The 25,119-nt window shown below is 43.3% G+C and overlaps 1 protein-coding gene across 6 annotated transcripts in view; it reads left to right on the forward strand.

Annotated features, from left to right (window-relative positions):
- The window catches only part of IQCK (IQ motif containing K), a 134,180-nt gene that overhangs the window by 870 nt on the left and 108,191 nt on the right, over positions 1-25,119 (forward strand). For all 6 annotated transcript variants that reach the window (XM_057486992.1, XM_036917054.2, XM_057486995.1 and 3 more), the window contains exons 2-4: positions 15,463-15,527; positions 17,115-17,235; positions 18,027-18,124. In XM_057486992.1, coding sequence (XP_057342975.1) covers positions 15,463-15,527; positions 17,115-17,235; positions 18,027-18,124 — 284 coding nt within the window. The remainder of the gene's footprint in view (positions 1-15,462; positions 15,528-17,114; positions 17,236-18,026; positions 18,125-25,119) is intronic.

Genomic DNA, 25,119 nt, shown 5'->3' on the forward strand with positions numbered 1-25,119 from the left:
CAATAGAACTTTCAAGTATGGTAATCACATTCAGTTATACTGTATGCTGAAACTATTATATGTCAATTATATCTTAATAAAGAAAATTTGGCAGCCCCTAGCCATATATGGTTATTGAGCACTTGAAATGTGGTTAGTGCAGCTTTGGGACTGAGTTTTTAATTTTACTTAAGTTTTAACAACTTCAGGTAGCTACATGTACTTAGTGGCTATTGTATGGGACATGATAGGTCAGCAGATGTTTCTTGAATGGATAAAAGAATGAACGTACCAATACATGGAACTAGGTAGAAGAAGAAAGAGTGATTTGTTGAAAGATGTGGGAAATACAGAGGAGGAAGAGAATAATGGCCTCAGAGTTGATATATCCCCTCAAAGGCTGTTATTTCACCTCCCATCCAGTGCTTCAATTACTTCTCCAGCGTCACATTATGACCAGAAAGGTCTGTTTCATCTTACATGTTCTTGTAACTTCTACCCGTTGCTCCTCACATCCTTGGTGCTATGACCCAAGCTGCTAATCACTGTACCCTAAAGAATCCACTCACATATTTGAAGGTGGTTATTGTGGCTTTATCCGCAGGAAAGCAAAAGACAACTTTGACTTCTTCAAGTCAAACACCTTTTCATAATACAATTTACTGCTGGTGTGTTTTTCGGGAAGCTGCTCAACTTCATCTGTAAGAGGGAGGTAATCCTTGTACCCACCTCACAAAGCTGTTGTGAGGATGGAGTAAGAATACACGTGACAGTGCTTAGCACAGGGCCTGGCATGTAGAAAGTGCTCGATAAATGTTCATTATTGTTAACAAAGAAACATGCTTTGCATTGTGTTTTAAAATCCTGAAATTTATTTTTGTCAAACAGGCCTGTAGGGAGAAAGCAAAGACAGAGGGTTCTGGTGCTCTCTGAAAAGCAAGGGTGTTGATGTCACCTACAAAATGATAAGAGTTACAACATGAAGTTAATGAGGTCAAAGATGGTGAATTATACACACAGGCACTAAGATGATTATTATAACTTGACAAGTAAACCAAATTTCTTAAACATTCTAACATTGTAATTTTCTATACAAACATAATGAATAAATTTAGCTTCTCACAACAAACATGAAAAGCAAGCTTTGTTGTAATCCTATGTTTGAGGTTAAGTATTACATTCTATTAGGATATCGCCATTTAAAAAGCAAATTATCACTGCAAACAGACCTGTCAGAAACTCAGTTTCAGGAAGATGAGATACAGAGTACGTAAATATCTAGCTTCAACAGGACCTTTACCTACGTGGCTGCCGCTCCTGTGTGTGTGTGTGTGTGTGTGTGTGTGTGTGTGTGTGTGTGTGTGTGTGCGCGCGCATATGCCTTTATAACTTTATAGTATTTGTAAATGTTCTTCAGTTTTCACCCTCATCTTTCCAGTGACGACTAACTCCGGGCTTTGTGTTCTCAAAAGCACTTGTATTACTGTTTCCTGCCAAGGCTTCTAATTGAATTGTATCATTGCTTGTGATTTTTAACTATAGTTTTAACCAAGACTGAGTCTTAAGTACTTGGGCTTACAGTCCTCTCTTTGGATATTGCTGTAGTTCCTGTATCAGCATCCTCATCATTGCCACTGGTCTATCACCCCTAACACTCTGCCCTCAACCCTCAAAGCTGTCATAAAATCAGGTCCCTCCATCCCACCTGCCAGATACCAACATGGACTGGTTCTGAATCAATGCTTGTTCCCCCAACAGCAACAGAGCACAGTTGTAGAAAAATGACAACAGGCAGCTCTCAGCAGTGTTTATCACGAACATTCATAGTGCCTTCTCCCATTGCTGCATCACCTTATCTCAAGCTCGTACTTCCCTCCTCACCTGCTCTCTCACTCACTCCCTCTCTTACATCCTTAATTTCTCTGCTGGCTTTTTCCCCTCCATACATCCTCTGGTCTGTCACCCTGGTAAGACATCTCCTTTGACCTCTGTCAGCTGGGTCTTTTCTATCTGTCTTGCCTTCACAGCCAAGCTTCTGGAAAGAACACACTGCCCTTGTTCACACCACTGTTATTCCCATTCCCTTATCAACCTTTGCAGACCAGCTCCTACCTACCTCATGGCTCCAGTGAAATTATCCTGATAAATTCAGTCAACATATCTACCCATGCTTGTTTTAAGTTTTGTGCCAGGCATGACCCCATGTACTATTCTAGACACCAGCTTACTCCATCTCCCTGAATGTTGCCATCATTCACACAGCTGCACAGTCCAGAAATCAGAGATTCGTCTTATATCTTCCCTTCCACGTTCCATGGTCTCCACATTCATTCTCCAGTCCTATAAATTCTACCTGCTTAATGTCTGTAACCCTGAACTCCTCAGCCTGTCATTCCCATGGCTACTGCTTTATACCAGGTTTTACCATGGCCTCTTTGGATTGCTGCTATAGATTTTTTAAATTGAAATATCATTAATATACAATCTTATATTGGTTTCAAGTATACAACATAGTGGTTAAACAGTTACCCATATTATTAAATCCTCACCCCCACAGACACTAATAAATGGAAATTCATCCCATGCTCTTGGCTAGGAAGAATTAATATTGTCAAAATGGCCATCCTGCCTAAAACCATCTACAGATTCAATGCAATCCCTATCAAAATACCTACAGCACTCTTCAATGAACTAGAGCAAATAGTTCTGAAATTCATATGGAACCCCAAAAGACCCCGAATAGCCAAAGCAGTCCTGAGAAGGAAGAATAAAACAGAGGGAATTATACTCCCTGACTTCAAGCTCTACTACAAAGCTACAGTAATCAAGACAATTTGGTACTGGCACAAGAACAGACCTATAGACCAGTGGAACAGAATAGAGAGTCCAGATATAAACCCAAGCATATATGGTCAATTAATATACGATAAAGTAGCCATGGATATACAATGGGGAAATGACAGCCTCTTCAACAGCTGGTGTTGGCAAACTGGACAGCTACATGTAAGAGAATGAAACTGGATTATTATCTAACCCTGTACACAAAAGTAAACTCAAAATGGATCAAAGACCTGAATGTAAGTCATGAACCATAAAACTGTTAGGAAAAAATATAGGCAAAAATCTCTTGGACATAAACATGAGCAACTTCTTCATGAACATATCTCCACAGGCAAGGGAAACAAAAGTGAAAATGAACAAGTGGGACTATATCAAGCTGAAAAGCTTCTGTACAGCAAAGGATACCATCAGTAGAACAAAAAGACATCCTACAGTATGGGAGAATATATTCATAAATGACAGATCTGATAAAGGGTTGACATCCAAAATATATAAAGAGCTCACACACCTCAACAAACAAAAAGCAAATAATCCAATAAAAAAATGGGCACAGGATCTGAACAGTTCTCCAAAGAAGAAATTCAGACAGACACAACAGACACAAGTGGCCAACAGACACAAGAAAAGATGCTCCACATCACTAGTCATCAGGGAAATGCAAATTAAAACCACAATGAGATATCACCTCACACCAGTTAGGATGGCTAACATCCAAAAGACAAACAACAACAAATGTTGGTGAAGATGTGGAGAAAGCAAAACCCTCCTACACTGCTGGTGGGAATCTAAACTAGTTCAACCATTGTGGAAAGCAGTATGGAGGCTCCTTAAAAAATTCAAAATAGAAATACCATTTGACCCAGGAATTCCACTCTTAGGAATTTACCCTAATAATGCAGCAGCCCAGTTTGAAAAAGACATATGCACTCCTATGTTTATCACAGCACTATTTACAATAGCCAAGAAATGGAAGCAACCTAAATGTCCATCAGTAGATGAATGGATAAAAAAGATGTGGTGCATATGCCCAATGGAATATTATTCAGCCATAAGAAGAAAACAAATCCTACCATTTGCAACAACATGGATGGAGCTAGAGGGTATTATGCTCAGTGAAATAAGCTAGGTGGAGAAAGACAAGAATCAAATGATTTCACTCATCTGTGGAGTATAACAACAAAGAAAAAACTGAAGGAGCAAAACAGCAGCAGACTCACAGATCCCAAGAATGGACTAACAGTTACCAAAGGAAAAGGGACTGGGGAGGATGGGTGGGAAGGGAGGGAAAAGGGGGAAAACGGGGCATTATGATTAGCACACATAATGTAGGGGATTGGGGACATGGGGAAGGCAATATATACAGAGAAGACAAGTAATGATTCTATAGCATCTTATTACCCTGATGGACAGTGACTGTAATGGGGTATGTGGGGGGACTTGATAATAGGGGAATCTGAAAGGAAAGGAGCGACACACAGCAACAATTCACCGGAGAATTCCGCTTTATTAGGGAAAGGTGCTGGGTTATATAGGAAGGGGCATGGGGTGATTGTGGTGTCACTTCTATGGGGCTGGTGGCTATTGGCTAGGTGCTGGGATTAGGGGGGGCGAGGGGTAATTGGGGTTCAGGTGGCACCGGCGGGAACCGAGGACCCAGAAGAGAAGCAGGAGGTTCGCCATCTTATGGGTGGGGGCCCTTCATTCCCCCCTTTCTCCTCTATGGGGTTGTGGACGTTGCTTTCTCTCTGACTGCTTCCTGCTGAACGGGGGCAGAGAAGGGAGTGAGGGCTTGAGGACTGGGAGGAAAGGGTTGATAGGACTCCCCACAGTAAGGACGAGTAGATGTGGACTTCGTCAGGTTGGAAATCAATGAAGGTTCCCTGTAACCATAGGTCGAGGACTTGTTGATTCTAATGGTGCTAAGAGGATCCGGGTGCTAGAAGCTAGGTGTCTGCGGCCATTGTTTCCAGGAACAGTTTCCAGCGGAGAGAGGGGTCCATCTCAGCGTGTGGTGAGGAGGTTACGTGAGGGTGAGGGATCTTCTGTGGCTAAAAGCTGGTAGTTCTTGAGTAAAAGCTGGTTGGAAGTTTGATTAGAGATTTTACCAACTTGGGATTTGATAAACTTTACAAGGCAAGAAGAGACAGGCGAGGAGAATGATTATTATAGGGCCTGCAATGGGCCAAAGCCAGGTAAGGAAGGGGTTTATTAGTATTGAAGAGAATGGGTTGGAGGAGTAATACTGTGGGTACCGGGAGTTACCCATGTAGTGAATGGCGCAAGACCAGTAGGGACATCCCCGTAGGTGTCTGGCCATCGCCTGCAACAGGCTTGCTTTTGGTCATAGAGGAAGCAGAGGTAGGGAGAATAAAGGTAGCTGCTAGTGAACACTTCGGTGGAGGGAGGAAAGTGGAGGTATAAAGGCTCGGAGCAGCCTTTCAGAGGGCAGTCTGATGTGGCAATGAGGGCAGTAATTTTTGTTTGATGCTGTGTGTAAGTCTGTCTGACTTTGAATCGCCATACAAAGGAGGCTGGGGTGGCGGGGAAGACAATAGGAATGAGGAAAAAAAGCGAGAGAGAGCGAGGGAGCAGTAAAGGAGGAAAAAGTCATGATTCGGGTATGAATGGCAAAGGGGGCGAACGGGATTTTGGAGAAAAGAGGACAGTAAGGTCAGGAGTCTGGAGGGAGGGAGAGTCTGTAAACTTTTGTAGGTTAAGAGATCCTTTAGGTGATGTGGGGACAGAATGGTAAGGGGCGCCCCGAATGTCAGTTTATGAGCTTCCTTCTGCAAGAGCTGTCCAGCGGCTAATGGCCGTAGGCAGGGGGCCCATCCCCGAACTGTGGGGTCTAATTGCTTGGAAAGATAAGCTACTGGGGCAAAGGATGGGCCATAATGTTGGCCTAGGACTCCTAGAGCTTGACTGGACCTCTCATGAATGTATAATGAGAAGGGCTTCCACAAATCAGGAAGATGGAGAGCTGGGGCTTCCACAAGGGCTTGACGGAGCTTAATGAAGGAGTGTTGGGGTGAGGAGGATAATGGTTCTTCAGGGGGGCCCTTGCTGAGGTTGTATAGGGGTCTTGCCAACAGGGAGAAGTTAGGGATCTACGCTCTAAAATACCCAGCCAGGCTTAGAAAGGAAAGGATTTCTGTCTTGGTTTTGGGAACGGGCAGGTCAGAGAGGAGCCGTTTTCTGTCTAAGGTAATGGACTTTCTTTGTTGAGATAGAAGAAATCCGAGGTAAGTGACAGAAGGGGAAGAGATTTGAGCTTTGACAGGGGATACCCAGTAACCTCTGGAAGCTAGAAGGTTAAGTAGGGAGGCAGTGTCAAATTGAGACTGTTCCCACGAGGGACTGCAGAGGAGAAGATCATCCACATATTGTAATAAGGTCGACTCGGAAGCCTTGTGGCAAAACTGTCCAAGTGAGTTGTTCAGAATGTCTTGTGTATGGGTCCGTCCAGGTGAAGGCGAAAAAATCTTGGGAGGAGGGGTCTGTCTAGAGGGATAGAAAAAAAAATGCGTCCTTGAGATCTAGGACTGAGAAGTGGGAGGCCGAGGCAGGGATCTGCGATAAAAGGGTGTATGGATTTGGGACTAAGGGATGGATAGGGACGATGGCCATGTTGATGAGGCGAAGGTCTTGGACGAGGCGGAAAGATCTGTTGGTTTTTTTAACAGCTAATATGGGGGTATTATTAAACGGGGAGTGAGTGGGTCTGAGGTAATTTTTGTTTACAAGATTTTGAATGATGGGTTGGAGGCCTATGAGGGCTGAAGTGGTTAGGGGGTATTGGGCCTGACCGATATACTGAGAGGGGTTACATAATTTGATAGAGGCAGGAGGACATAGAGCCACAGAGGGGCTTGTAATGTCCCAAACTTTGGGATTTATAGGGTGTATGAGGGCAGAACTGGAGCTTTCATTGGGTAGAGGGGGGACGTCAGCTATGAGGGCCATCAGAAAGGGAGTACTGGGGGCTGTGGGAGTGGATATAGTTATGGAGACATGGAGGAGAGAAAGGATGTCCCGTCCTAGTAAGGGGATGGGACACTGGGGCATAACCAGGAAGGACTGGGAGAAAGGTATGGGATTGTCTTGGATTGTGCATAAAGGGGGGGGGGGTTGGTGGGAAAATCTGTTTACCTCCTACCCCGACTATAGGAGTAATGGCAGGCGTGGTAGGGCCCCGGTATTCTCGCAAGACTGAGAAGGTGGCTCCTGTATCTAGGAGGAAGGAGATGGGGCGGCCGTCTACTATTAAGGTAACCCTGGGCTCCTGTTTGGTAATGTAAATGGTCAGGCGAGAAGCCCCTGGGCCCCGTCAATCTTCTTCTGCCAGCCCCACTACAGTGGGCTTAGGATGGGGGTTGTTCGTCCAGCCTCCCCTTCGGGTGGCTGGGCAATCAGACCCCCAGTGGCCCTTTTTGTGGCATCTGGGGCATGGGGTGGTAGGAGATCTGGTGGAGGAGCACGCCCTTGACCAATGTTCTTCTTTTCCGCACTTGAGACAAGCTCCTGGGGGGGGCTTGTTTGTAAAGGGGCACCCAGGTTGTGGTTTTATCTGCTAGGCCAACATTTGGAAATTGGCCTGATCAGCCTTTTGTTTATGGCGTTCTTTCTTCTCCTCCTGGTTATGGAAGACTTTAAAGGCCACTGTTAGGATCTCAGTCTGTGGGGTAGCGGGGCCCTGTTGTAACTTTTTGAATTTAGCTTTAATGTCGGGGTAGCTTTGAGCTAGGAAGTATGTCATAAGGACATGTCTTCCGTCAGGCATTTCTGGGTCCAGGCTGGTATACTGTAATAGGGCTTGAGTGAGTCTGTCTAAGAACTCGGAGGGAGTCTCCTCACTCCTTTGAATTATGTCTTGGAGCTTTTGAAAATTGACTACTTTACGAGCTGCGTTTTTCAGACCTGCTATTAAGCAGCAGGCGAAGATATCTCGAGAGCGGAGACACACGGCAGTGGGGGACTGAAGGGTTCTGGCTCAGTCTGTGGGGGAGAAACAGGTGATGGGGGCAAAGATGGAAGAGGCTCTTGGGACTTAGAGGGGGGCTGAAAGGCTCAGGCTTGATCTGCAGGGGGGTGAGGTGGGGGAGGAGATGGTGGTGGAGCAAGGGGCAGGGGCTGTTGGAGAGGAGGGGAAGGGAGTGGGCGGGAGGCTTCTGCGGGAGATACGGCTTGCAGGCTAGGAGAACTTGGGGGGAGGCGGGGGGAGGAGGTGGAAAGCTTCGGTATAGGGAATCTCCATTTTTTCAGGCGCTGGCAGTAGTTAAAGAGATCGCGAGTGATGTTAGGATCAGGATTTCCCCCTGTGGGCCATTCGTTGTTATTGTCTAGGGGGTATGTCGGCCAATCTTGGGAGCAGTATTTACAGAGAAGTTTTGGTTTTATATCAGTTGTCAGGGAGAGGGTAGTTAGATGCTTGAGCAGGCATTCAAGAGGTGAACTTTCAGGGAGGGATGAGGAGGCTCCCATGGCTAAAGGACAGAGAAGGAGACAAACAGGGGAAGACGAACGGAGATCCTCGGACTGGGAGCAGACCGCAAGGAGACAAAGGGCGTCCCCGATGATCCTTGGTGGTCTGCAGAAACGCGTATACGAGTCAGTTTCTTAGGAAGTGTGGGTCGTCACCCAGACTTCTCTAAGAAGGCAGAGTGCCGGAGTCACGAGGTACCTACTACTAGGAATTTTCGGCAAAAGGAATTTTTGGCAGAAGGAACGGAAGGGGGGGGAAGGGAGCGTTCTCATCCACAAAGGAGTCACCTCGTTTATGGCTGTTGGAGGAGGGACCTGAGGGTCCGCCGCAGCCGTGAAGGCCTGAGGCGGGGAGAGTTCCCTCCTCGTCGGGGAAGAGCGGCCCACTCCGGGGGAAAACTTACCCAAAGGCCGAAGAGGAGTGGTGAGTGTGAGGAGCCAGCGCCAGAAAAGGAGGACAAGGGCAAGCTGCTGCTGGTGTCGGGGGGAAGACGGGGCCCAGTTGGGGTGTCCCGTCTCCCGGGTTTCGGCACCAATGAAAGGAAAGGAGCGACACAGCAGCAATTCACCGGAGAATTCCGCTTTATTAGGGAAAGGTGTTGGGTTATATAGGAAGGGGCATGGGGTGATTGTGGTGTCACTTCTACGGGGCTGGTGGCTATTGGTTAGGTGCTGGGATTAGGGGGGCGAGGGGTGATTGGGGTTCAGGTGGCACCGGCGGGAACCGAGGACCTGGAAGAGAAGCAGGAATTTCGCCATCTTATGTGTGGGGGCCCTTCAGAATCTAGTAACCATAATGTTGTTCAAGTAATTGTGCATTAACAATATCAAAATTAAAAATTAAAAAATAAATCCTCACCCCCACTAGTGCAGTTACTATCTTTCAAGATAGAAAGATGTTACAGAATCACTGACTATGTTCTCCATGCTGTACTACCATCCCCATGACCAGCTTATGTGATTGAGAATTTTTGTGCCCCTTTATCCTCCTCACCCTACCCAGCCACCCACCCCAACCACCAGTCACTTCTCAGTGTCTATGAGTTTACTGCTATTTTATTCCTGTTTTGTTTTGTTTTTGTATTCCACAAGTAAGTGAAATCATATGGCATTTGTCTTTTCTCTGCCCGACTTATTTCACTGAGCATAGTACCCTCTAGGTCCATCCACATTGTTACAAATGACAAGATTTCTTTTTTATGGCTGAGTAATATTCCATTGTATGCATGTTCCACATCTTCTTTATCCATTCATCTACTGATGAACACTTCAGTTGCTTCCATATCTTGGCTATTGTAAATAATGCAGCAATAAAAATAGGGGTGCATACATCTTTTTGAATCAGGGATTTTTTCCTCTTTGGGTAAATTCCTAGAAGTAGGATTACTGGGTCGTATGGTATTTCTATTTTTAGTTTTTTGAGGAACCTCCATACTGCTTTCCACAGAGGCTGCACCAATTTACATTCCCACCAACAGTATAGGAGGGTTCCTTTTTCTCAACATCCTCATCAACACTTGTTATTATCTCATCAACACATGATCTTGTATGGTGGCCATTCTAACTGGTGTGGTGATACCTCATTGTGGTCTTGATTTACATCTCCCTGATAATTAGCGATGTGGAGTCTTTTCATGTGCCTGTTGGCCATCTGTGTATCTTTGGGGAAATGTTCAGGTCCTCTGCCCATTTTTTAATTAGGTTATTTGTTTTTTTGGTGTTGAGGCATATGAGTTCTTTATATATTTTGAATATTAACCCTTTATCAAATAAATCATTTATGAATATATTCTCCCATACTGTAGGTTGCCTTTTTGTTCTGCTTATGGTGTCCTTTCTGTTCAGAAGCTTTTCAGTTTGATGTAGTCCCATTTGTTTATTTTTGGTTTTGTTTCCCTTGCCCGGGGAGATGTATCTGGGAAAAAATTTGCACATGTTCAGTAGATTTTTGTCTGTTTTCTTCTAAGATTTTTATGGTTTCATGTCTTACATTAGTTATTTGATCCATTTCAAGTTTAGTTTTGTGTATGGAGTTAGACATTCTCTTGCATGTCGCTGACCAGTTTTCCAAGCACCAATTGTTGGCTGCTGTAGCTTTTTATCAGGGAAATCCTCCTTCCAGATAATCTTCCACAGGAACCTCTCTGAAATTCAAACTGATTATATCATGCCATGACTTACAGTGATTTTCATAGCTTTCATGATAAACATAAACTCTTGAACACCGAAGCATCTTAATGATCTGACCCCTATATATTTTTAGGTTCATCACCTGCCATTTGCCCAAACCACCCTAATGGCTACCATTTATTGAGCTGCTCTTTATGTGCCAGGCACTGTGCTAGGTGCTTTTCCTCATTTAAACCTCACAACAACTTGTGATGGATGAGGAAATTGAGGCACAGAGGTTAGGACACCTAACCTAAATAAGCCGCAGAACCAGCTCAAACTCCTGTGTGCGATACTCAAGTACAAGCCCTTAGGCAACTTCAGCATGCTTCAAAGTGCAGATTGGGAGCACTTGCATCAGAATTTCCTGGCTACTTGTTCAAATGTAGATTCCTGTGCTGTGTCCTGGACCTGATAAGTCAGACTCCCTGGGGCATTTTAAATGAGCTCTCTAGGCAAGGTATTAGGCACAGCACCACTGTCCCATACTGTGTACTTCTGGCCACAAGTAACTCTTCCTGCAGTGTGCCATGCTGTTGCATTCCTCCACACCTTTGTCCATGCTTTGCCTCTCACTGGAACACCTCTGCCTCCTTGTCCTTTATCTTTCAAGACTCACCCTCTTCTAGAAAGCCTATAATCCCTTACACTGATTTTGATGCCACTTCTCTCCAGTGCTACCAGAGCTTTGACATCGAATAACCACTGGTTTACCCCCATCCTTTCACCAGAGCATGAGCTGTCCCTCCAGCTCTTTATACACCCCTCTCCATAGTGTATGCTGGCTAAGTGTCCATTAGATTCACTTCCAGCCTCTTTCACCTTCTTTCTCCATCCCTTTCCAGTAGGCCACTTGGTAAACATTACATTTTAATTGCTGTTTCAGTTAGGGACGTTCAGCTGCAAATCACAGAAAGCCCAGCTTATAGTGGCCTGAGCAATAGACATTTCATTACCTCGTGTCCCCAGGTAACTGAGTGAAAAAGCTGGCATCTTTGCTTCATATTGTCTCTGTCTCCTTTGCTGCTTAATATTTGGGTAAAAATTCTGCTCCGCCCTGCAGCCCTGAACATAGGCATGTAAATCATCAAAGGAATTTTGCTCATAACTTAAAATGCAACCAGCCCCTTAACCCAAAAGTCTCCTCTGCCAAGGAGATAAAGAAGTGTGTACAAAATGAGGACTGGATTGTCAAGGACTTACTGGAACATCGTGGCCAGACCCACATCAAAGAAGTGGCTGTAGTCAACTAACCAAGGACAAGGAGTTTCACAACCTGTCTCAGGTCCTTGCTGATGTCCAGATGTCTGAGATTGATCATCGCTTCCTGTCCTCAAACTCCCTTCTGTTCCTGCCTTCCCTAAAATAAAAGAAGCTTGAAATCAACCCTAAGTTAAGATGGTTCTTTGAGACATGAGTCTGCCATCTTCTCAATCTGCTGGCTTTCCAAATAAAGTCATTTTCCTTGTTCCAACATCTTGTCTCTCAACTTACTGGCATGTCGTGCAGCGAGCGGTGTGAGTTTGGACTTGGGCACACCTGGAGCGTGGAGGGAAGAGTTCCAGCTTGGGCACAAGGGCTCCTTTCTGCCCAGTGGGTTACAGATCCTTTCCGCTCTGCCTCTTGGAGAACGTTGCCTTTATTGTATAAAATGAACAACCACCTTTACTTGTTCTTAGATTAATGTTAATTTAATTTGCATATAACATGAATTCTGCTAATCAATTAAGCTTAGGTAACTAAAAGATTGTAAACATTTATTACTTTTTTATTATTTAATAAATAATTTAAAAGATTGTAAACATTTGTTAATATACATGATTGTCTTAAGCATTTCTAATGCTAAATAGACAAAGTTTTCTGAGCACCAAAGCCTCTCTTAGAAATCAAATTAAACCATGGTAAATTAAGTTGTTTTAATGATTCAATACTCTTCACTAACTTAATCAAATTCGCACAAATTCACATGGCTTTCATGTAAAAAGCATCAGTCTGTAATCAAATATTTTAAATTGAAATCACAAATATTTTAAATTGAAATCACAGAGTGACAAATACTCAATATGCCAGATTCTCCTTAACATAGAATCTTGAAACAACGAACACATCAGATTGTTCTAATCTAATATATTTTCCCATACTTCTTCATAATCATTGAAACTATATATTTTTTATGGTTATATGATTAAAAATTTTATACCATTCCCATCAAATTTAAGTGACCTCCTTAGAGATCTCCTTGGGAAAAATATAAATGGCAAATAAATAATAAATGTAAATAAAGTATCATTTTAAATATGTATCAAATTGCCAATACCCTAGAGAAACAGGTAGTCTTACTATTAGGAATATAAATTATTGTAAACTTTTGGAGGAAAATTTGGCAATTTAGCCCAAAGTTTGAATTTTTTTTTTCTTTGACAGAACATTTCCATATCTAAGAATCCTACAACAATACCTCCTTTCTGATCAATGATGTGTATATAAAGATGCCCTCAGCAGCCTTGTTTGTAATAATGAAAAATTAGAAACAACCTAAATGCCCACTAAGAGTCCACTGGTTAAATAAATGAGGCACATCACTAACGTATCACCATTGAAAGACGTCCAAGATTCAACACCTAGAATTGTCCCTACACATAGTGAGTTCTCCATAAATGCAAATGAACAAATTGATAGAGTCCAGGTAACTTGCTCTACTGTGTGTTGTGTTCATTCATTCATTCCTACATTCTGTAAGTATTATGGGATTGTGATGGTGAGTCTGTTAGAAGATATAATCATTAATTTTTACAAATTTCAAGTGGGTAAAACTAAAGTGAGTTATGAAGAAAAAGGACAGTGTTACAAGGTTTGTACTTGGATGATTTGACTTACTCTAAGCAATCCAAAATAAAGGTATTTGTACATATGTACATATGTAGTACATGCATTGAAAAAGATTTGGTTGGATCTATGCCAGACCTAACAATGGCTATGAGTTGTAATGGGATTAAGTGTGATTTCACACTGTCTACATAAGACATCTCTGAATTATTTGGAATTTTCTCACAATAAGCATGTATTGCTTTTATAACCAGGCAAAGCCCTAAGTATATGTATCTTAATCCAAATAAATAGTTTTAACACTATATTGGTGATTCTCAAAGTGTTGCAAGAAGAAGGTTGAATTTACATGCTTGTTTGAGAGGGAAAAAAAGTGGTAGAGCTAGGGCTGCTGTGTTGGGCAGAATTCTAAAATGGCCCCCAGGATTCCTGCCCCCTAGTGCACTCACCTCCCGGTTATTCAAACACTTATCTACGCATTGCTGTCAAGGGATATTCTAGACAAAATTAAAGTCTGTAATCAATTGTCTTTAAATTAGGTAAATTATTGTAGGTGGTCCTGACTTAATCAGGTTAACCCTTAAAAGAAGTCAGAGAGATGAAAACAAGTAAGACTTCTGCTTGCTTTGAAGTGGCGAATGACCACGTGTGTACTGTCCATGACAAGAACTGGAGGGTGGCCTCTAGCTGCCGAGAGCAGTCCTCACCAACAACCAGAAAGAAAGTGAGGGCTTCAGATACAAAATCACAAAAAAGTCTGGATCCTGCCAACAACCAGTGAGCTTGGAAGAAGATCCCAACCTTCAGATGAGATCACAGCCATGGCCAACATTGATTTCAGCTTGATGACACACTGACCCACACTCGGACTCCTGATTCACAGGAGCTGTGAGATAATAAATCTGTGTTAAGTTGCTAATTTTGTGGTAATTGTTACACAGCAATAGAAGATGAATATACTTAGTATAGGCAATCAGAATTGCTTGTAACCTGCAGCCTGTTGGACGTATCCTCAGCCTGATACCTAGGAGTTAAAAAAAAAAAGGTTGAGAGATGCCCTACTACCTGGTAAGAAACTAGGTAATTGAATAAAATTTGTGTCCAACACAGTTGTATTCCATTAATATCATCTTGCCCAGAAATTTTGTTTTCTTTATTGCTGCAAAGCAACTATGCGATTGCCTTGAAAACAACCTTTTCAGAATATTTTCAGCAGTCTTTCCTTTAGGGATGTAACTAATGTATGTAGTCCACAAGCATTTCTGCCCTCTCTCAGCAGTAGTTGTTACCCTATAGAGCTGTGGGAGTGCTTTTTGCATTAGGCTTTTCAACAGGTTGACCGTGATCAATCTTGAAAGCTGGAAATAGTTCCTCATCTCACTACACATTAGGATCATCTGGAGAACCTTAAAAAATACTGATTCCCAGGCTCCTGCCCCAGATCCATTGAGTCAGAATTTCTAGGGTTGGGCCCAGACGTTAGTATTTTCAAGAAGCTCCCTGGTGATTCTGATGTGCAGCCAGCCTGGAGTTTACAGCAGAACTTCTCCAGATATTTTGTGCTTAAAGTCATCAGGGATCTCATTAAAATGCTGATGCAGTCCAGGTCCGGGGCCTGGGGTTCTGCTGCAGCTGGTACTCTGGCAGTACTCTGAGTAGCAAGAGTTACGGGATTGCCCTGCAGCCATGTAGCCTGGTCGGGTGCTCTTAACCTTACGCCCATCCCCATGGCTGCAAGGGGCCGCTGCTTTTTCATTCTACTCTTCCATCACAGTCCCCTCTTCTTCCTTTTCTCCCCTTGCCTCCCCGTATGCTACTGGTGCCTTCCTTCCCTTAGCCTTCCTATCCATTCTCCTCGTCCTTTTATTCTTGTAGTTATCATAATTTGAGGGCAAAATCTAATGTTGCACCCTCAGGAAAAGAGGCTTCAATTTAGATAAAGCCTTGCTTGACTTTTCCTGCAAGAGAACAGTTGTCTCTTGTCCTTCTGAAATAAGGCAGTTCACATTAATTATTAACCTGTAATGGCCAGTTGATTTTGATTTCTGTAAACCACCAACCAAAATATACTTCGTGAGTGTTTATTCAGAGAAAGGAAATTACATCACAAACTGCAATGGAGTATGGAATTGAGGATTTTTTTTTTTCCCTCTCCATTCCCTTTAGAGTATGAAGCTGAGCTGCCTCCCTTTCCAGAGGAATATAAAGTCAAACAAGCAGCTATGATTACTGTGAGTATCACCCCTGCTTCAGCCTAAATGAAAGGCTCTGACCTGGGAACAGCACTGATGGCTGGTGAACATCAGATAGTGTGCTGAGTCAGGAGGTGGGAAAGGGAAGGTGCTGGAATTTGGGCCAGTCCTGGCTCTCCTACCCAGGGTGTGGCTTAAAGGGCATCACATAACCTCTTTGAGCCTCAGTTTCTACATCTTTTAAATGGAACAGATAACCCTTGCGTAAATCACAGGGCCTCTGGGGGCTCAGATGGCATCCTGGGTGAAAAGACCTTTACAGTGGAGCTGACACCACACCTATGTTAGGGACAGTTGCAGACAGAGTGGATTTCTCCAGTCATGCCAAGATGGACAAGATGAACACTGTGTCAAAGAAAGAGGGCCAAGTACAGGGTGGCCAGGAAGGGAGGCCCTGAGACAGTAATCTTGGAGTAAAATAGGGACTTAATGAAGTTTAAAAAAAGCAGGGCTCTGAGAGACTCAAGGACTCATGCAGGGTCACAGTAAAGGGACCAAAACCTGTCATTAGACTTACGGCACATTACTGCAGCTGCCACTGTTAGTGATTCTTGTGTCTAGAACTTTCTAGACCTGTGATGATTCTTTTTTCATAGCACCCTGTTCTTGCTTTATGGATGCTCTTTCAAATTCTCTGCAGATACTAATTAGTTTCCTTCCTTGAATTATTCATGCTTCTTCCAGGGTCAGCTGTTCTTTATAGGTCTTGCTCATTGCCTTTTATGCTGTTGATGTTATTTAACTGTGTAGGGAGCTTGGTTTATCCAAAATTTAAACAGGAGGCCTGAGTGGATTTTTCTACATAGCTGGTATGGTTTTCTTCTGTCGTACATGTGGGCTTGTTTTCTGGTCTCTCTGAGGAGAAGCACTGATGGGGAGCTCAAGGGGAATGACTGTCTACTGGGAGACTTTACTTCAGGATCAGTGGGCAGGGAGCCTCCAAATCTATCGTGAAGTCTTTGTTGTTCCTTTTGGCTACCAGCATGGCACACTGAGTAGTTTAATTTGCTTCTAGAAGAGTCACTGGGAAGGAGGGAGAGCTGGATATACAATGCTGGTGTGGCCATAGCTTTTATATATTGAAGAGGGCAGGAGTGGGAGGAGTGGGGTGTGGACATCCGGCTAGCAGAGCCCCAGCCCCTTTCCCTCCTGTTGTCATTGCCTTTCTCATTCCCACCCTCCGAGCGGTTGAGCCCTGAGCATCGAAGCCCTTTGTAATTCTGTAGATGGTGAAGCCCATCCTCTGGGGCAATTTCCTCTCGCGGATCCTGGGCTGCCATTTCCCTCCTCTCTTACAGGGCAACAGGCTTCATCTCTGTTTCTTTTGGAAATGTCTGCAAATCTCTCATCCGCTGTTGCTCCCCCTCCTCTTTTCTCTATTAGGGGTTTATTCCTGGGTTGCCATTTATAGGTTTCTCAGGAGGGAATAGAGACAAAGATTTGTGCTCATTATGCCCCTTGAACCTAAAGGCTGATACAGAATTTTATCCTTTTCTAGATTATGAAAGAAAATACAATTGTGTAAACTATTCATATGCACTGATTCTCTCCCCCACCCTCGACCAGGTTTCACCACTCAGGGAAACCAGCGTTGACACAGAACGCCTTTATGCAGTTCCTCGTTCGGCTGTGGGCTCACCTGCTCCCTGTCCTCGAGTTAAATCTGAAACAGTTAATCCAAAAACATGTAAGTAAGGAAGTAAGATTTCTTCTTTTAAGTTTTGGAGCTTGTAACGTAGCAAAATCACAGGGTGGGGATGGAGTAGACAGAGAGACCTTAGGGTGATCCCATAAGAAAGAATGTGTTCTTGTTTTAATTTTAATTTTTAAGAGAAGTACCATTTATTCCACTGATTGGTCTTTAAGGGTGAAATGTAGTAAAGATGATAAATAACAACAAACGTACTTTGATTCTACATTAAATATGAAGGGGGAAACACCTAAGAAGTGGAAGAAAATGTCATGCTGCCAGCGTTTAACCAGAGGTGTAGGCTCTTGACACCTTCCTCCCTGAGCCCCAGTTCCTCGGGCTGTGCCCGGTGCCAGGCCCTTGCTTGCTGCTCTGTTCTGTTCTCTCTGCTCATGCACTTTGGGCCTTGGCAGCCACCACCACCACCACCACCACTGTGGCTGCAAGGCCCTGCACACTGTACCCCCACCCTGTTCCTCTCTGGCCTCTCTTCCTATCACGCTCCCCTTGCCTGTTTCCCTCCAACCACTCTGGCCTCCTTGCTGTGCCTCTGGCTCTGGCCCTGTGCAGACCTCGGCCTACATCCTCACCAGACTACAGAGGCTCACAGAGATATTTTAAGTTCCTTTAATAATAGAGCTCGGCTCAGCAATCTGAAGGGAGATGTAACATTTAAGGTCATGTTATTTCATGGACAGTACCTTTTTTTGGTTCTGAAGCAAATGATTCTCCCAGATTAACTTGGGCCACTAGGGATTTTTCAGTGGGGGTTGTCTTGTTTGTTTTAGGTCCCCCCAAAGAATATTTGGAAATGTTCATTTTTCCAGTGCTGCTTCCTGGAATGGCTAGCCTGCTTCACCAAGCAAAGAAAGGAAAATGTTTTGAGGTTAGTTGCTTTGGAGGGTTTATTTATTTCCAAATGTGCAATAATCCATTTTCTTCAGATGGTAGCTCACTATCTCAGCACTATCCAGTGGTTGTCCTCAGAGTGATGCCGCTGAGAGGGAAAGCCTATGTTTGCTTACTTACCTAACTCCAGCCACTGCACAGCCATCTGTCTGGCTGCTCTGCACCGGAGAGGTTTTCTGCCTTGCTTGGCCTCCCTGCCACCCTTCTCCCAGGCAGGTGGCATCTACCAAGTGTCTTGAGTCTTCTGCTCTTGTCTCTTGCATCTTCTGCTCCTGTTTCTTGCATGTGCAGATGAAAGCTGTCCTGGCCTCTTATCTAGCTTTGGATTGACCTTTGCCTCTGGCCTCCCCCTGCTCCACGTCATGCCAAATGCCATGCATGTTACTTGCTTTGGGAGAGGCTTGGTACACAGTGAGCACTCAGCAGATACTTCTTATTATCACCCTGAAGCCAGCTGTCTGTGCGACATGCGGTACAGACTGGTTGTTCTGATTGAACCAGGAAGAACCACAGTGTTCAAATGTCCATTTTCATTAACACAATAAGGCACTCTGCTGAAGGAGACTGTAACCAGAAGGAGCTGGTAAAGTAAATGTCAGCACTTCAGTCCCGACTCTCCAGCCCAGGTCATAGCTCTCCTCTCCCCTGTGGTTTGACCGCTGCTATAACAGTAAGAGTATTCGTGGTCAGAGAGGCTGTTGCCCTGAGTAGTTGTCCATACATTGGCACTGGTCAAAGTGCTTTAGATGACTTGTCTTATTTCATTCTTCCTATCACCCTCTCAGCCAGATCCCTTTTTACAGAGGATGCCCCTGGAACTCAGAGGAGTTGAGCATTCCCTAAGTTCACCTAGTTAGTAAGCTATGGAGCACATCGTCCACCAAAGCCCAGATGGTCCTAGAGCCCTTCATCCCTCCCCCAAAATGGGACTTGGTGGCTGTCCTCTAAATAGCTCCAGGAAATACTGATCGTTTTCATTCATAGCTTTTTCTGGAGAACAGATTGTTACTTGCCTTACATGGCTTCTAATCCTTGTGTATTTTTCATTTCCTCATTTGGCTTCCCCTGAGGACTTAATTCTTGTCCCCTATTTGGGATTGACCTTCTCTTCCTCCCTGTGGCATTAAACAGGTGCAAGGTGCTGTGGCTGGAACGGTAGTGAGGCCAGGGGCTGGAAAGCAGAGCCCTCAGCCTGGCCCTGCTGTTACCCAGCCTGGCCTGCTGGTGGCTTTTCTGTCTGGCTGCTGGTCGTGCTTCTAAATGAAGGGGCCTAGACCCTCTCGCAAATCACATTTCAGGAATTTTTCTTTTTAATTTTGCTATTGGCCAGAGTGCATGCAACGTGCCCTGCCTTTCATTAGCCTAACAAAGGAAGGAATACAATGGTTAAATAATGAAATGGGCACAGTGGAATAACCTTTTTTGAATGTGTGTAAGGGACATCTGCAAACAGATTAAGTCACCCAAGTTCAGTTCCATTCAAAAACATTAAGCCCTACTGTGCTGATGATGGGGGAGTGCTCTGAGGAGGGACCCAGAAGGAGGAGATATGGCCCCATCCTCAAGAAAACCACAGACTAGTAGCAGAGCCTTCAGTAGCTGAAGGATAACGGTGAACTAAGGTCGTTTTAATTTTTTTCTCCCCTTTGTATTTGTTCTTTTGCTCCTCTGAAATAAGAAGGAATGTGGAGAAACAGCAAGAGTGGATCTAGATGCTGGGAATTCACGTCTGGATCTTACTGCAGCTGTATTCAGTTGTGCAGCTTCACTCTGATTTATTCAGCTGTTACTCTTCTAATTTATACCCCTTCAGAGGGCACAAAAATCAGCTAAGAGGGCAGTAATTAAGATTTTTACATCGAGGGATGCATATCTAATGTCTGCCCATAAATAATTTTGTAACGAGGGATCTAGGCACAGATTCCCTCCTCCGGGAAATGATAAAATGCTTTGAAAGAATCAGAAATTTCTATTTGTATTAGAGATTAATGAGGCATCCTTGTGCCAACTCATATTTCATCTTTGACATCCCACAGATGAGCTGCCCCGGGACTAAATGGAAATGGTCTAAGCATCACATGCTGCAGGGTGCAAGAATGGAGCATTAAAGTTTAAATGCTATAATGAATAATCGAGGAATTTATAAAGCATAGGTTCTTACAATTGCAAGGATTGATAAATTTCAAAGTCAGCCAGGCACACTGAGTCCAAAATCTTCTTCCTCACAGCGGGGTCCTAAGTAATCCGTGAGCCTCAGTTTCCTTACTTTTAAAGGGATGGAAGGGGGGCTCCTATTGCTGGGAGGATGAGGGGAAATATTTAGTGATGCTCTAAGGCAACATGGAATGGTTCGCTTCCTGCCCTTCCTTCCTCGGGCTTTGCTAGGAAGCTCCGTAGTTTGAATGCTACAAATAGGCAAGGTGGGTGAATTACCATTAACTTCTTTCCTTTCTCGATTTAGGATTCCTTGATTAAATCTGATTCCCCTTGGTCACTCGGTCTTTTGTGGGTCATTTTTGAAGGCTTGAAAATTACATCAACATTAGTCAGACCCCAGTGGAACTTCTTTTTCAAGATCTGTACAATAGATTTGCATTTTCTCAATGCAGCTGTTCCTCATATTCTGTCATTGGAAATACATGTTTAAACTGAATGATAACCGGCCTCCAGCCAAAATTATATAACTGGAGCATTCTTATCTGTCAGCTGCAGTGGAACTTGAATCCAAATGGCTCTTAATCAGCAGTGTAGTTCATTGTTTATTGGGGCCATTCAAATTGTATTTTGAGACAGCGTTTATATATTAGGTCACCCAAGAATAATTGCTGATTTGATTTTGCCTTAGAATGCTGACTTCTAGTTACGTTTCCTTGCTTTATTTTCTGTCCTGTTCTGTGACATAGCCCCAGCAGTACCTAGAACATGCTAGGGACCCACTAGATATTTGTTGGATGAACGTGGTTCCTTAAAAGTCAGGGCCTACTTTTAAGACAGCAGTTAAGTTATGGGAGCACTTGTCAGTTTGCCCTAGCTGTTAAATGCAGGAGATAATTTATTAACTGTACCTGGTAAAGTAAACGTACCTGGTAAAGAGGAGCGAAGAACAATGTATGGATTTACCCCCTCTGGAGGGAGGTAGAATGTAGGGGAGGCTGCCCAGGTCTTCTGGGTCCCCTGGAGCCAGCACTGAGTAAGGGGCACATCTGAAATTGAAGAGGCCTCCCAGTCGATGGAGATGCAGAGAGTTGAACAGAGCTAGAATTCAAGAATACTAGTTTCTAACATGTTTAGAGCCTTCACTTTGTGCCAGACATTGTTCTAAACACTTTACCTGCAGGAACTCATTTAATCCTTCCAGCAGTCCTCCAGTGTGAGTACTCTTATCACCATCTTACTGATAAGGGTTGTGTAACACCAAGGTTAACCAACAAGTTCAAGGGAACAAGTAGTAAGTGGCAGAGCAACACTCAAATCAGGCAGTCTGATTCCTGAGTCTAGCAGTTCAACCACTAGGCCAAGCTGCTGGTCAGTCTAATAGCTTGCTGAAAGCAGAGGCCGGGTTCTGATATGAAAGATGGGCCTGGAGGCTCTGGAGAAGAGGAGTGAAAAGATAGGCAGGTCTGGAAAAGCCACCCAGGCTAGGCCCTCCCGCAGGCCTCTGGGGGCAGAGCCCTTTATTTAGATATCCTGTGAGTACCAAGGAAAGGAAAGTATCCTATGACACTCCAAGAAAAACCAGAGGGCATAAAGCAGAGAGAGAGAGAGCAAGAATTGATGCCTAACCACTATGTCATAGAGCACTTGGCCAACTATGTGTGTGTGTGTGTGTGTGTGCGCACGCACATACATGAGTGAGTCAGGCTATGGTACATGATCCAGGGGTTCAGAACCCTGCCTCCAGAATCAGGCAGATTTTGCTGCCAACCTGACTCTGCCCAGGGCAAGCTGTGCAAGCTTGATGATTTTGATTTTGATTCATTAATAATTCAATTCCTTTACATATGGCATTTTAAATGTTATGAATTGAACTCTGACAGAGTTCATAAAGATCCTAATCACATAGTTTGTGTATCATTAGATATTTAAATCTTTTAAATGCTCAGAATAAAATTCTATTTATTTAATAAGCAGATAATTCTTTAATCCTTAATTTTTGGAGGAGATTATACAAGTGGGAAATTAAATGAATAATTTCCATGAATTATCTCAGTCTTAGAATTAGAAGATCCTGTGCATTTCATTAGGTGAATTTAAGTAGTGAAATATTTGTATTTAACCCTTTCTCCAGATACTTGTTTTCACCTATGTGAAAAGGTCATAGGGAAGATTTAAGTGACATCTGTATGGCATTAAAGTGACTATAAATGAAGTCAGTGGGCCTTTTAGTTTTGCTCTGAAGTTAGGTGGGTGCTAGCAGTATTTTATATTGTGTTAAACAAATACGCTCTGTGAAAGAAAAAGAATGGAAAATGATTACCTTGTACAAATAGCTGGTGAAAGTACCTCTGTGGCTGACAATAGATATTGAACAGGCATTTCCTGTGTGTACACTGATGTATGCAGTATGCTGACCAAGCCAAAGGTAAATGAATACAGATAACAGTATCTGAATCTGTTATACAATGAACAAAAAAATCACATGTTAGTTGGGAGAGAGATGACAGCTTTGTGGCCTTGCTCTACTATATTATATTCCACTACTTGAGTAATATTTAAAATTTTTTTAATTACCATGAATTACTTTTGTAATCATAAAAAAATAGAAGTTGTAACAAATGACATTCTCAAGCCCATCCATTTGACCTTTGCCACCCCCTCAGGTGGTTGTCTTCCTCCTGCATTTTTACTGACATACTGAGTAAATCACCTCCCCTCCATCTTTTCTCCATTCATCTCTCTAGTGCACAGCACTCTGGCATAGAAATCCTCTGGTACAACTCTTCTTAAGTTTCCTTAATGACCCAGTACTGCCAAATCAGTACTATTCCAGGGACAAAAAGGAGGCCAGCATGGCTGAAAGGGAAGGACAAATGAGTTGGAAGGAGAGCTTAGCAAAATTTCTCTGCAGCAGCCATATCACGCAGGCCAGTAAAGAGCGTGGGTTTTATTCTAAGAGCAGTGGCAGAAATGATCAGGGCAGGGGCTTTCACCCCTGCTGGGTCCAGTGCCCCCTTGTCATCACATTCTATGGTTCCCCTTTACTATACTGAACTGAAATGCTTAGAAAGTTTTATTTTCTACTGGCAGAAAAATCTATTTATCAGTTACCTGATTGCTGTGTTGTTGTATGATAAACTACCTGAAAACTTCATGGCTTAAAACAACAATGATTTCTTATTTCTGTAGTCTGACCAGGCAGTTCTCCCCAACCGGTGACCTGTGCTGTCCCCTATGAGTTTCTGGTGTGCATTTTTCAGCTGTTTGCTGTCTGTCACCCTGCCTCAGGCCCATCAAAGCAAAGCACCCCTCTTACCACACCCTTGGGAACAAACACAGCTTCAGTTGATGCTTGAACAATACTGGTTTGAACTTCATGGGCCCACTTAAGTGCAGATCTTTTTGTCATCAAATATATTGGAAAAATTTTTGGAGATTTTCAACAACTTGAAAAAAGCTTTTCATTTCTCTAACTTATTGTAAAAATAGTTTAAAATATATTTAACATACAAAATGTGTGTTTATCAACTGTTTATGTTATCTGTAAGGCTTCCAGTCAATAGTATTAGTTGTTAAGTTTTTAAATGTGGAAACTGCAGTCTAGAAAAAATGAACAACTTACTTGCATACACAAAGTCACTGAGTCAGTCAGTGGCAGAGCCAGGATACCAGCCAGGCCTTCCAGCTGTCAGCCTCAGCTCTTAACCACTCCAGGAAATCGGCTCTTGGCCCAAGTGGTGGAGGCTGAAATCCACCTGTGCACACCCCAGGGCTGTGTGCAAGCCTTGTTCCCAGTGCCCTTGCAGGCTGGGCACTCTCCTCCCACCTGTGCTGAGTTAACTCACCGTGGATCCACTGGCTGATCCCGCCTCACATGGCCTTGAGATCCTTTGCTCTGGACTCCAGCTCCTTTAAAGGACTCTTAGGTTTTGCCCTTTATTTTTTTAGAGATAAGAAAGAATTGTTATTATACAAGTGATACTTGTTCATTGTAGAAAAATTAGAAACTAGCAATAAGGAAAAAATGAAAACAAACACCACATCATTCATAATACTAGCTCTGTTAAAATGTTTAATATCTTTGTGGGCTTTTTAAAATTGACATATGCTCATATTTACGTATTTACTACATTTCAATGCTGTTTTTAATATTACATCCATTGTTTGTAACTTGCTTTTTCTACTTAGCACTGTATCAGGAACATGTTTTCTTATAACATTTGGAACAGCCACGTGGGCTTTCTTGGTGATCATGGGCTTTCGTCTTGATATATTGGGCGATCATCTGTTGCTGGACATATACATTTCAGATTTCTCAGTACTCTAAACAATACTTCAGTGAAAAGCCTTGCTTACATTTCTCTATGCGCTTAGGATTCTCCTTGTGAGCTTCTTCATCTGTCTTCAGACTGCCGTGGGTAGGAACACTTTCCCTCCCCTGACACCAGGATTCAGCTGCTAAATCTTGTGGATGTGTGTCTTTGGCAATGATTCTTTGGTTCATCCATTCAACAAATAATTTTTGGACTCTGATTATATAAGAATTCATAATGTAGTTAACAGCAAGGGGTATTTTGATATTATTTGATTCTTTATGCATAGATATTGTTAGATAAAATTTTTTAAAAAACTAAAAAAAGGTATTAGAATCAGGTAGAGCTGGGCTAGAGTCTCAGCTAGGCTACTTAGGTGAATGGCTGCATCTCCCTGAGTCTCAGTTTTCTCATACATAAAAGAGACATAATAATATCTACCTCACTGGTTCATTCTGAGCATCAAGCATCAAGGTCATGTGAGAAATTGTTTAGCACTGCA

Source organism: Manis pentadactyla, chromosome 10, assembly GCF_030020395.1.
Source record: "Manis pentadactyla isolate mManPen7 chromosome 10, mManPen7.hap1, whole genome shotgun sequence".
Taxonomy (NCBI): Eukaryota; Metazoa; Chordata; class Mammalia; order Pholidota; family Manidae; genus Manis; species Manis pentadactyla.